Source organism: Lolium rigidum, chromosome 6 (genome assembly GCF_022539505.1).
Source record: "Lolium rigidum isolate FL_2022 chromosome 6, APGP_CSIRO_Lrig_0.1, whole genome shotgun sequence".
Classification (NCBI taxonomy): domain Eukaryota; kingdom Viridiplantae; phylum Streptophyta; class Magnoliopsida; order Poales; family Poaceae; genus Lolium; species Lolium rigidum.
Window position 1 is genome coordinate 127,084,664 of NC_061513.1, and position 13,661 is coordinate 127,098,324.

The 13,661-nt window shown below is 45.1% G+C and overlaps 1 protein-coding gene across 1 annotated transcript; it reads left to right on the plus strand.

The window, feature by feature from the left end:
• The first annotated feature begins 7,193 nt into the window (after positions 1-7,193).
• LOC124667862 (putative F-box/kelch-repeat protein At1g15680) lies at positions 7,194-8,545 on the plus strand. Its single transcript, XM_047205100.1, has one exon. The coding sequence runs from the start codon at positions 7,268-7,270 to the stop codon at positions 8,432-8,434; it is 1,167 nt and encodes a 388-aa protein (XP_047061056.1). The 5' UTR covers positions 7,194-7,267; the 3' UTR covers positions 8,435-8,545.
• Positions 8,546-13,661: the final 5,116 nt, after the last annotated feature.

The following is a 13,661-nucleotide window of genomic DNA, read 5'->3' on the forward strand; positions in this document are numbered from 1 at the left end:
AAAATCAGCTCAAAACTCAATCTACTTTTAGAGAAACAAAAAAGATAAACTCTATTGTGAATAGTGTAAGCTTTGGGTGAATAGTATTTCACACTATTCATTCCCAGATTTATCTTTTTTAGCTCCTAAATGTATGTTGAATTTGAAGCAGCGACTTTTTGGTGTTGCATATATGACATAGATGTATATTGTCAAAAAAATTGAGAATTTTTAAACATGTTCTTTGTCTTCAAAAAATTGATCTCATAGATCCCACCCAAGTTGTCCCCGAATTTTCAGTATGTGAGATATGAATACGTACATGCACCGTTTTTTTCGAAATGGGAAAAATATCGCCCCAGCTTCTGCATCCAAAGGATGCACACGGCTTTTTTTATTAGATTATTCACAACACCTTACAAGAGCAATACAAAAGATCAAACTCGAAGCCACCTCGCTAAACCTACATATGGATGAAGGGGTTGACAATTCACCAACTCACATCAACCAAAAACCAAATGCCTTCTCAGGCCGCCCAATAGCAGATGAGAAATACATCCAGTCAAGTAGACTCTCAGCATACACCAACGCACACGTCATAGAAGTTGCTACCGCCGTCTTCCTCAACTCCATCTTCAAGAGAGATCATCGCAATGACCATGCCAGGCCTGCCATCGATGCCTCCACGGCGCCAGACGACTCCACCATCCTGCGCTAGTCCATCACACTGCATCTGTCCCGAGACACCACTGCGCCATGCCGCGGCGACACGACGATGCCGACACAGCAAAAGCACACCGCTCCACCTCAGCACCACCATCATCCGTTGTCTGCTCCAAAAAAAAAAACGATGCTCCCGACAGGGAGAACGGCGTTGTGCGCCGCCATCTTCCGATCCGGGAGACCCGGGTCTAGGGTTTCCCCTAGAGCAGCCCAGGCGAAGAACGCAGATTGTAGAGACAATGCTTTCAACAAGGTAACGACGAAACACGCCGCCATCATCCGCCATGACCGAAGTCCAGGCCGGCTTTCACGTACACGCACCGTAACATGTGATTTTATATGGGCCTCCAAAGCTCTTACATGACACTAAATCACACTTCTAGAAGTACACCGATGAAACTAAAAATGCATGAATAAATTAAATAATGGCATGTGCTTTCATAGACCTTCAAAGCTGAAACGTTTTCTTGAGTAAAACACAAGAACAGTTGAGATTGAACGATATTTGTTCAGAATTAGGGGTAACATGGCTAGATTAAACGATACCACGATATCTTTTGGGTTTACAATTTTTGAGGCTTAAGGGTCTATGAAAGGACGTGCGTTCTATGATTAGCGGTACATTTTACTCTTTGAAAATTCTACAAAATAAAAAAGATCCTAACTTCTTGCTATGAGTTTAATAAATGTATCGTACTTTAAACTAATTCATAGAAACTTTGGAGAGAAAGAACTGAGCATTGCTTGGGTTGTTAGCACCGTGGCAGTTAGGGGTGCAAAGAAAAAGCTCGAGACACGCAAGCGGCTTGAGATTAATTTGTCTTTTAGCTTAATTTTAGATTGACCCGAAAATGAATTGAGCTGGGTTGAGCATCTTACGTAGCTCGACCTAAAAACGAGATGATCCTAAACGACCACTACCTCACTTGATCTCAGCTCGTTAGCTAGAAATAATATAATTATGTCTAATAATTTTGCAATATCTTAAAAATAAATAGGATAATTTATTACCTTGAATGTTGTGAGCGTATATTTTCCTTTTTCTATGTGCAACAAAAACAGTAAGGTTAATTAGGTGAGCAATTTTAGAAATTAATGGTAGCTGGACTATCCCTCTAAATAGGTACTATATATCTTCTGGCCAAAGTTTAACTGTAGACATTTTTATGTTTTTTAGATTTGATTGGAATAATATTTAATAATATTTTGTTTTGAAGTTGTTGTTCTTCTTACTAGTTAAAAATTGCATTCAAATATGGTAAATTTTCTTGTCAATTTTAGCTCAAAACTAGCTCGTGATCGATACAAGTTGAGTATGAGCCAACTTTACGGCTCAACCTCTCAACTTGTTTTGCAGCCCTAGTGGCCCGTCGGATTTCGAACATCTGGGGCGAATTTCTAGTGCGCGTTGGTTACCTCTCGATTTCAGTATGCCTGGAGCAGGGAGATGGGAATCCCTGCGCGTTTCAAACGAGCCACGCGCCATAAAAACCGTATGTTTGGTAGCCCGCGAAATCATTTTCTGCACCGGAGAGGGAAGACAACCCATAATATTTGGGTGCCTGGACAGACGCCTTTCTTCCCTAGTGGCATTTGAGTGGTGAGGTTACCGAGTAGTGCTAACTGAATAATAACACATTCAACAACATTTTGTTCATTAAAAGGTGTTGGTAATACATAATAAGTAGTTACCCTACTGGGTGATGCTTCACGAGTAAAGCAACTATATTCCGTGATGCATCACAGATTCATCACACGAGGGGTTAGTAAATACCACCTCGAATAAGTTCATCATTACAAATCGGGGATCAGGTTGAAGCAAGTCCTAGCTAATGGAGGGATACAAGACCACCTCACAAAGGTAGGAGATCATGACCATCATCGAGAGGATGAAGAAGAAGGAAGCAGAAGCACTAATTAAGCAGGAAACCGCTTTCGTAGCTAGGTCCTAAGCCATGTACTCCTCTCTGATGCCTGCAAATGATGATACTCGGCAAACTCTTCTTTGTTGTCTGCAATGTAGTTGAGTGCACTAACCAGCAAGTGAGGTTGGTATAGCTGCTCTTTGCAGACAAATCGGAGCGTGAAGATTATCTTCATCTCGGCATAGTTTGTGATCGGGTTGTTGACGTACTCACGATGCAACGACCCTCGGGTAGTGCTGCAATTCAAAAGGAACAAGTGTTAGGCCAGATGACAATGACATACTATAAGATCAATGAAGGAACCCCACGAAGCTTATGACCTTGAGGTACTCTTGCGACCTCTCTTCATCACCAAGATAGAAGCAGCAACCATGTTCGCTCCACTTGAGAGTTTGATCGGATTTGATCTTGCTTATGACGCTTCATTTGGTCCTCCACTTGCTGGTGTGTGGTTGTAGACCTGAAGAGTGCTCACATGTATGCCAACAAATGCAAGAACATCATGAGCTACCTTCTTCATATGTGCTTCTTTGAATCTCAGGTTAAAGCAGACACATGTATTGACGAGCTCAACCAATGAAGCAGTTCAACACAAACTCGGACATCTTTGGTTGCAAACCGTGGCACGTCTGTGTGCAAACAGGGAATCATAAGCATTGACAGATGGAGTAAAAAGATTAGGGGAGCTGATGTGGGCATTACCTTTCGGGTAACCGACATTGCCCTACCTCGTCTAGCCCAACAAGGGCCCATCTGGAACGCCGCAGCCCAACAAGGTCCAAGACGTCGGTTGCGCGGAGGAAAGATGGAAGGTGACAATTTCTTGGGGTGCAGGGCAAGGAAAGATTCAAGTATGGAAATATTATATAGATTATATCTGTATTGTAACCGAATCTCGGTAGAACTCTCGGGACCTGGCCTCCTATATAAAGGCCAGGAGAGGGCTGCCGGATCTCTCTCTCAACCTCTCACGCATACACCAAAACCCTAGCCACCCAGCCTCTCGGCGAGAACACCATCACGTAGTCCTTCGTCTACCCCATTGTAATCGATTTCACTCATAATCAAGACCAGACAGGCATGACGTAAGGGTATTACCTCTACGAGGGTCCCGAACCTGGGTAAATCTCGCTTCCCGCTCGTTTGGTATCTGATGTCTAGTGCTAACATGCAGGGTTCGACTAACCTTAAGCCCCTCATCGTGGGCATTGCCAAGGAGCCACCTCGTCAGGAGCCTAGTGGTATGATTGCCTACATGACGAATACCAGACGAACATAGCTAAGCATTAGCACATCAATGAACTACCACATCCGTAAGCATTAGCACATCAATAAACTACCACATTCGCATCCGTAAGCATTAGCACATCAATGAACTGCTACATTCACATCCATAAGCATTAGCATATCAATGAAATCCACACAAGAAAGAACCTTCTTACAGTTAGAGGATCCACACGCAGCACCGAGGTCGGCGAAGAAGGAGACCTTGGCACATAAGTATGCAGCACAATCGTCCCCGTGCTAGAGTCAGATCCAACCACGATCAACGATGAAGGAATGACCTACAATGGAGGCTCTCATATCTCCCTACGTACATACAAGTTCTAACAGAATTTGCAGAAGCTTACAACAACCGAAATGATTGACGTAGAGGAAGAAGATGACAAGCCGTGGCCAGTTGCCGCCACCACATCCAACGTCACCGCCGCCAGCCTCGCCGACCTTGCAGGTGAGGACCAGCCGGCCATGTCGCTAGATATTGAAGGGTGGATGAGCTAGAAATGGGGGGCGGGGGGATTTGGAATTGGCGGTGAGATGGCCACCCCTATATACGGTGGCGAAATTTTGAGGGCGGTGAATGAATTCACCCCGCCGATTTTTCGCTGTTCTGCGCGAGCTCACGCCATCTCCCCTCGGTGGCTCTACGGGAACACGGCGTTGTCGCTTTTGGCGGAGACAAGGGCGGGTCGCTGAAAACAACCGATTCGGATGTTCCTCCCGGGGCTGGCCGAGGATGCTTTAAGAACCATGCGATGCAGCAACGCGGAGAAACCTTGAAAACCAAACAAGCCAAAAAAGTTAAACTACAACCCATGCAAGCCCAAGGCCTTCCAGGATACCAAACAGGCCCCTATTGGTTCACCTCTTCTTTTGAAAAACGTTTGAGACCCCTCGTCTCTGGCTTAAAAAGAACTTTAGATAGTTTACTTCTTTATGTCAAAAAAAAATTAGGACCCGTTCATTTTCTCCTCAGAAAATAGCAGAGGATTCTAAAAAAGATGTATAACTGGATGTTACATTTTCTATGAAATCTAGTGCAACAGATTTGTAGAAAAGAATTTTGTACGGAATCAATCTTACAAACCAAACGATTATGATAAAAAAAAGCTGTAGGATTTAATCATACAAATTTTATATGTAAATCCTTTGGATCAAACAGGCTTCCTGTATAAAATCCTATGAATTATAATCCTAAAACAATGGTTTGAAATGATTTCAACCAAAGAGGCCCTTAGTTGGAGTTCCTTGGAAGTTGTGATTTCTTAAGAGTTGCTTAAACCGGAGACTCAAACTCCGGTGAATAGAAGAAAATTTTTTTAGGAGTACGTCAAAGGCTAGAACGAACTGTTTTTTTTTCCAAGGATACTCCAAAGGCCAGAGCAAACTTACCGGAGGAAATGCAGGTTTTCTCCTGCTGTATATGATGTGGAGTTGGGGACGCGTTCCGTATCAGCGACAACACGCTATTGTCCAGGCGCATGATGCTTTCTTAATCTCGATTCCAAGAAACTCGCTTGCTTGCTGATTGCGTCCTAATCATGTTAGCGTACGCAACCATGGTTGCTAGCTAAGGTAATGCAGGGATTTGTTTATCTACCAACGCTTAGCTGATTAGCTCATGGTATGCTAATGCGTCCGAGCAACTCGTTTAGGTTGACGTGCACGCATTGCCACCGCCAACTCCATGATCCTCGCCACTCGAGTGCACAGAGAAATGACTTTGGCCCGTGAACGGGAGGCCAAGTAAGTGGGCTCGCCCACGGCCATTAGTGGGCTTGCCGCTTGCGCCCGTTTGACTTAATGGATCATTTTATCCACTTAAACTTGTCTAATGCTGGAGCGTCCGTTTAGCCCGTTTAATCCAGCCAAAGTAACAACTGATAGTCAAGTGGCAAAAGCTCGCTCGTTCAGCTGTGCTTATCTCGTACACAAGTGGCAGCTACTCCCTCCGATACTTTTTAATTAACTCAAATTTATTATAATTTTAGTTAATTAATTTGGATTTAGTATAAATAAAATTATACTCAATTCGATTAAATTAAAAGGGACCGGAGTAATTCTCAACTCTCTCATTCATTCATCCGTGCTTCTCAACTCTCTCTCCACCCCATTAATAAGGCACACGAACTAGTCCAAGAATACAGTGCACACACGGAACAAACACCCCACTCATGGCCACATCATTGGCCTATATGATAAGAACTGTTGTCGCCACTCTGTTGGCATTCATCCGTTGTCCTCCTCCACTTCCACTTCCGCTCCCAGAAACCACAACTAGTCACCGCTGCATAAGCAGGCGAACACGGCGCGGTGCGCAGCGAGCTAGGCATCCTTGAGGGTTAGTCCAACGCGCAATTGTACCTGGGTGCTGTTGCAAACACGGTGTTGATCCTGCAGGACTAGGAGACAGAGGTCATGCGACGCGCGCTTACCATGGTCGAAATGTGGAGCCATTCGATACTTTATTTTCTAGAAAAAGTAGTTTGTTTCATGGGAAGAAGTGGGCTTAGTGGATAGATTGTTTAACCACCCACCATTTAACCAGGTTTGTCCACGGACATCCACGGAAACTATCAAGTGGGCACGGCTTGGCGACGCTTAGGACAGCCCGTGCCCACTTACAGCCTGTTTATGCTTGTCAGATATTCGAAGCATGACGAAACTTAATCATGGGCAACACGGACCGCCAAGAAAAGAAAAAAGTGTGAACTCGAAGATGTACTGCACATGACCATCCCCGCTTTCGAAGTGCACATTCTCGTGCGCGCGCAAGATAAGCATAGCGACCATTAATAATAAGCACAGAAAAGCATAAACATGTGCAGGTCAGCGCGACGCGGTGCATTGTGGATTAGTTTTCCACCGGCCGCGCGCCACAACTCCGGCGGTGCCACCCGAGAACCGCTGCTCCGATTGCGGGCAGCACCTTCTTTTCCGCGGCCTTCCTTCTTTCTATGCGGTGTCGACTCGTCGCAACGAGAGAAGCTGGAACGTGTCACGTTATGTCGAACTCCGATCGAGGTCACCACAGCACACGCCGGACAAGTTCTTTTTTCTGCTGCCAGATCGACACACGTCGGCGCACACGCGGGCCGGCTCCGATGAATCTAGTACGCACTATGGACTCTTGCCGACCAGGTACGTCGCTTACGTAGGACCAGAATGATACGTGTAACAAACTAGTGTACTACATGTTTCCTATTTATAGCCCATTCCCCCACGTATATATCTAGATGCCCATTCCACAGCCGCATCATCATCTTATCTACTAAGTAGTAGCAATTTACGAGCAACTTCTGCTCCACACAACACAATCCATTTTCTCAGACTCTCGGTCAGCAACAAACGGAGCGTGCATGCCAGGAATGGCAATACTGAAGAGCCCCTCCGTCGACAGCGACGCGAGTGGTACGACCACGAGCTTCCTTCCGAACGACATCGAGCTGGGCGGCGACCTGCTCGCCGAGATCATCCGGCGCCTTCCGCTGGACTCCGTCGCGCGCTCCAGGGCCGTCTCCAAGAACTGGCGTGGCGCTATCTCCGACGGCTACCTCCGCCGCCGCCTACCCCTGCACATGTCCATGATCTGCTTCCCCGACAACGACGACCCGTTCGGCGGCGGTGGCGGTTTAAGCGTGCCCTTGTTCGCGTGCGCCGCAGAGGGCCGCCGGCTCGAGGGCCGCGACCTCGGCTTCTTCCCGTTGCACGACCGCGCGGTCGTCTGCGACGGCTGCAACGGCCTGCTCCTCTGCCGCACCCCCGGCACGCCGGACTTCTACGTCGTCAGCCCGGTGACGAGGACCTGGGCGGCGCTGCCGAGGCCGGCCAAGGACGCCTCCCTGTCCGTGCTGGCGTTCGACCCGTTCGGCACCTCCCCGCAGCAGCACTACCACGTGATCAACTTCACCGGCTGGCGCGACCGCGGCGCGGCGGTGGAGGTGTTCTCGTCCGAGGCGCGCGCGTGGACGGCGCACGAGGTGGACTTCGGCGGCGTCCCCGCGGGCTCCCTCTCCGGCGCCTCGGTGCACTGCCACGACGGCGCCGCGTACTTCCTCGCCTCCGACCCGGACTGCGTCGTCCGGATGGACCTCGCCGCCGGGTCCGGGCTCGCGTGCACCATCGTCGCCCTGCCCGAGCCGTCCGACGGCCACGGGCGCCTCGCGCACTGCGGCGGCCGCCTGCACTACGTCTGCAGCGACGGGGAGCTCCTCAAGGTCTGGGCACTCGAGGACGTCCAGCGCTGGCGCCTCAAGCACGCCGTCCCAGTCGGCGGCGACATCGTGGAGGGCGGCGGCGGCGAGGTGAGGTTCCTGGCGATGCACCCGGAGAAGGACGCCGTGGTGTACCTGTGGTCGCCGTGGAAGGTGGTCGAGTACGACCTCAGCAAGCGGGAGCTCACCGGCGCGGCGTGGGAGTTCGCCAAGGGCGCGAGGAACCGTGTCGTCAAGACCTGGCTCGTCCCGTCCTCCTGCTACCTCTCCGATTGCTTCGCCGATGCTCCGGCCGGTGGCGCCATGATTTGATTCCTTCAACTCGTTTCCTTTTCCGTCCTGTAAATAAATTAGTGTTACTTGTAGTAGTAATGGGTATTACCCAAAGATTGCTTGTATATATACTCTGTGATTTGTTCTTTCCTTGGAGACAAAGTACAATCTGCCGTGTGCACGCTCACTCACTCATTCACATACTACGGGCGTGAACTTGCTACGTTGCGCACCGCACTTGCGTAGCTACAAAATTGATCCGAGTCACGGTTAAATTTTACGTTCGAACACTTTTGGGTATGATTGGTTGCTAACAAAGCTTTTTTCTGTATCCGTATCGAGTGGGCCGAACATTGGCCGTGTTTGGAAGTCCAGATCACATGAAAATTTTACACAAAGTATTTATGAAAATGTACTTGTTACTGAGATATTATTAGTGTGGATGTACTAGATATGATTTCGTTGATCATTCTAGCTTATCTCAAATAATTGTTTAGTAACCACTTCTTTCTTATGAGTTTGGCATGCATCCAATGTATCTTCATGTAACTAAAATAAATTTAAGTACGAAATAATCCCTAAACTAATTTGGTTCAAAGTAGTTAGGTATTACAATATATAGGACAAACTCCACATAAATATGTGCATATTGATATAAAATTTAATTTCATGCACATCTTAGCCCATTTAGGATTTGATGAACTTTACCTTATATATTGAAACAAAGAAAGCAAAATATACCATAGAATAGACATACAGTAAATATTCCGCATGAGACTCTTCAGAACCAAACGGAAATACAATTTAAATGAAACATCAATTAAATAAACAACAATAGTTGTTCAAATTATATCAAAAAATCAAATCAACACAAGATTGGTTTGAAAGACGTATCTTATTAGAAGAAGCTAATTAGGCCCAAAACAATCAATAAGATAATCAACTTTCAAGAGAGTAAGGTTCCAACAAATAAACCAAATCCTCACACTTTTCATGATGGCACAAGTACCGAAAAGAAAAGATTTATCTTCCAAAATCAAGCATTCGATAAAGATCAATCAACGAAGTGATAGGATCATAAAACTGGTATTCTAACACAAATATGAGAGCTCCCCCAAGATTAGTGCATTGTTTAGGATTACAAAATGCACAAAAATGGGATCATTACTCTACCAATTTTTAATAAAATGCTAAAAAGTTTAAGTAAACAAATTATATCCATAAGATGCAAGGAAGACACATGAGAGTCAAAGGCAAAACCATTTCATGGCAAGAAATAAAGCAATTAAACACAAGAGCTAATGTAAAGATGATCAATAAATATCTACCTCGTAATATATTGCCAATTGTCCTAGGACAAGAGGTATTATGAAATATTTCCCGGTGGTAGTTTTCAAGTATATCCAAGATCATCTTCATACCAAAGAAAGCATATGGTAAAAGATACGAGTTAACCATCATGCAACGAGAGTTTCTTGATAGTTTCAATTAATTACACCACCATGCAAATCAATGAATAGCATAACTTGAAACACATGATTTTCGAAAAAGGATACGAGACACACATTGTGGAAAACCATGCCAAGAAAAGTACTCAAAAACAAGATCCACAAGGATATTAGCAAAACATGGCACATAGGAACGAGATAATTTACAATATCAATACTATGTGATACAACCTCAAATTTACAATATCAATACTAATGTCCAACAAGATGCAAATAGGCACAACACAAACACAAACACATGGTGGAAAACCTAACATCTATAGACTTGATTTCTCAAGATAAGACAAGTACGAAGCACGTACAACATATATACAAGCACATGCAAGGTACAAAACCAACACATGCAAAAGAGGCGAGTAACTTTCAATGTAAATAAGTTGAGTACATGTTACCGCAAGGAGGAACATTGGATATATATGATATAAATGAGATAATCCTAATGACTTGGCTTGAGATAATATATATTACGAAGGTCCCTTAATTCTTCATGATGTAGCCAAGTCTCCAATGCCCTCCATCATCACCTATTGATCAAGTTTTAGCTTGTTGGTCCCCAACCAAGTTGGGTCCTAAGAAGTTAGTCGCAATAGGCTTGGCAACCCAAATGGTTCTTTTCTTGACACCACTTTGAGCACCAACATATTTGACAAACACATTGTCAACTTCATCCTTACGAAGAGAATAAACATCATTGATTTTGATAGGGTTGCATGAGGTACCAATAGTGCAAAAAGAGGTGATGTGGCCCTTCTCACGGCATATGTAGCAAGTTATTCTATTCTCCTTATTCTCTTTCTTCTCACTTGATTTCTTCACAATGGGAGCATTAGCTTGACTCTTCATGCGAAGTAACCTTTCTTCAACTCGAGGTTGGGCATGGCCTTGAACTTGAGGCCGCTTCCCTCCTTGCTTCTCACTAAGAAGCTTCTTTTTTAATGGGCAAGAGCTAACATTATGCCCTTCAATTTTGCACTTGAAGCAAGTAATCTTGGCCGGATCTTGGACTTGTACTTGGCCCTTCTTGTTCTTGGTGATTTTGGACTTCTTCTTGTTGTCGGAGATAAATCCAAGTTCGCACTTGTCATTGGGGGATTGTTGCACACTCAACATCTTGTCAAGTTTGATTTTCCCTTCATGGCCCCTTTTCGAGTCTTTCTTCAAAAAAGTGACTTAAGCCTTGAGCTCTTTAATTTCATCTACATGGTTAGTAACAACACAAATACTAGAGAAAGTAGAGACTTCATTGTTAGAGTAACAAGGCAAGGAAGATAATTCATCACAAGATTTTGCAATACTATGAGGAGAGTGGATTTGTTGCCACCGGGTGGCACTGCCTCCCTGGTAGCTGCCGTCGGATGAGTGTTTTAAGATTCGGTCTGAGGCACTGAGATTTGCACGTCGCGCTTCCTAAACAAGCTTCAACCCTAATTACACGCATGCATTGGCAGGGAGTGCAGCAGGGTGCAGCGATATACCGGCCTTATGTCAGCTCATGTGCGTGGCACATCTGCAATGAGAAATTTATTTCCCTAGCGTGCCGTACAGATGCTCCGCATGCATGTGTTTTCAATTGTTCACACAAGACCTACATATTAAGCTACATTTTACTAGTTTCCATCTCGTTCTAGCCTAAATAGATGGCATGCCTGCCTCATTCTCTCACTTGAGCATGCATGTTACATAAATTCTTACCTACACAGGGAGCATTGAATGTCTTGTTTTCTCTTTGCTCTCCATGATTCTCTCTGTCCAACACGCATGAGCAGATGCAAATTAAGTCCATGGTTGTGTTGCCCATGGCTCTCGTATATATATACGTTTCAATTTACATTGTGGCTGCCACGAAAGAGCTTACCAAACACGGTGTTTCTAACTTTAGAATGACCTTGTCAGTAATGCTTTGACTGGATAGACCGCACCCTATTCCACCTACTACGAGTTGGCATGTTTACAGATTCTGGTGCAAATGAACACTGCGGCATGGTGCAGACGTGTAAGAAGATTTGCAGCTTGCGTCTGTAATTAGAGCAAGCCCTCTCTCACTTAGTTGCATACAGCACAGATCTACAAGCATGAATGAACGACATCGCATGGGGGGGGGGGGGGGGCAGTGCCACCGGGTGGCAACACCATATTTTGCTACTATGAGTAGATGAATTAATAGGACTAGCACATGTCAATATAGAAATTTGAGAATTAGGGCTAGTATCCACATGACGCTCACAAGATGTTACCTTTGACATGATAGCCTCATGAGCTAACTTTAGCTTCTCATGGGACACTTGAAGTTTATCATGGGAGGTAGAGAGCTTTTCATGACTTTCTTCCAAAATCCCATACTTGCTAGTTAGCAATTCAGGTTGAACCCTTAGCTCAACATTCTCCATCAAAATGGATGCTTCACAAGATATAGAGGTAGTAGCACAAGCATCATCATTCATAATAGCAGAAGGCAAGTTGGCATGCTCTTTTAGATAAGAAGCTTTAAGTTGCTCATGTGACTCAGTGAGTTTGCTGAGCGCACTCTCAATGACCCTAGATCCATTTTTTGTTGCTTAAAATCCTTAAGGAGTTTAGCATTAACAAACACAAGCTTATCATTTTTTAGCTTTAGATCATTTGCCACTTCAAGATCTCTATCATGGTTTTCCTTATTCTAGACAATTCTAGAGAAAATGTCTCCGCACGAGATTCTTCGGTTGTTTGTTCTTCTTAAAGTTCATCATTTAGAGAACCTATTTCATTGGCATACTCACGTTCAAGAGCACCCATTTTTAATATGGTGTTCTCATGCATCTCAATAAGTTTTTGTCTCTCAATAGAAAAAAACTAAGATTTCAACAAATTTAGAGCAAGCAATTTTATTTTTGCAAAGAGCACGATGAACAACCTCAGCCTTGTCATGTAAAGAGGCAATCAATTCCTCTTCTTCTTCATGTACTTCATCTTCATCATTATGAGAAATATTAGGACTTACTGGTTGAGGTGGCAAGGCCTTCACACAAGGTTGGGGCACGACTCCACAAATGAATTGGAGGCTCCCGACATCACCAAGTACTAGGAGAACAAACCAAGCAATGCCCCATGGTGATCACTCAACAAGGATCTCCACCAAGGGGGTCTAGGGTTACAAGTTCCACTAAGGAATAGTTGGGGGATCGAATTGGAAATTTCTTCGGTAGATAGGTAGATCGGGCCCTCATCCTTTGATTTCCAAAGTATTAGGTTGATTAATTGGCTAGAGAGGGTTATCCACGAAGTTTAAGCTCAACAACAATGGAGGAGAGCGAGTCTTCAACGGATAGATCTGGTTGGGGAAGAAGAAGCCTTTATATAGGCCATACAAGAATCTAGCAGTTGCACCTGTTGAGCCCCCGGCCCCCCCCCCCACCCCCGCGGATATTCCGGGGTAAGTAGGGCCGGATATTATGGGGGATGGGGTGGATATTGTAGGCCTTGGTTAGTTGACGAGCGGACTGAACATTCCACCTACCCCCTCGCAAACTTGAAGTTTTCGGGGTTAAACTTCTACCCCAATCACCGCCCCCTATTGCTGGGTGGCAAAATCCTTGTGTGTTTGTGTGTGTGTGTGTGGGGGGGGGGGAGGGGAGGATATTGCCCCGAACATGTTCATGTCGAGCCAGATATCCCCCTCCCCTGTGAGCTTCCTTCGCGCTATGATTTCCATTCACCAGGTGGGGGCTGAAAATGGGGTTGGATATCTGTAGCATTTATTGGGGTTATCTCTTTGTTATCTT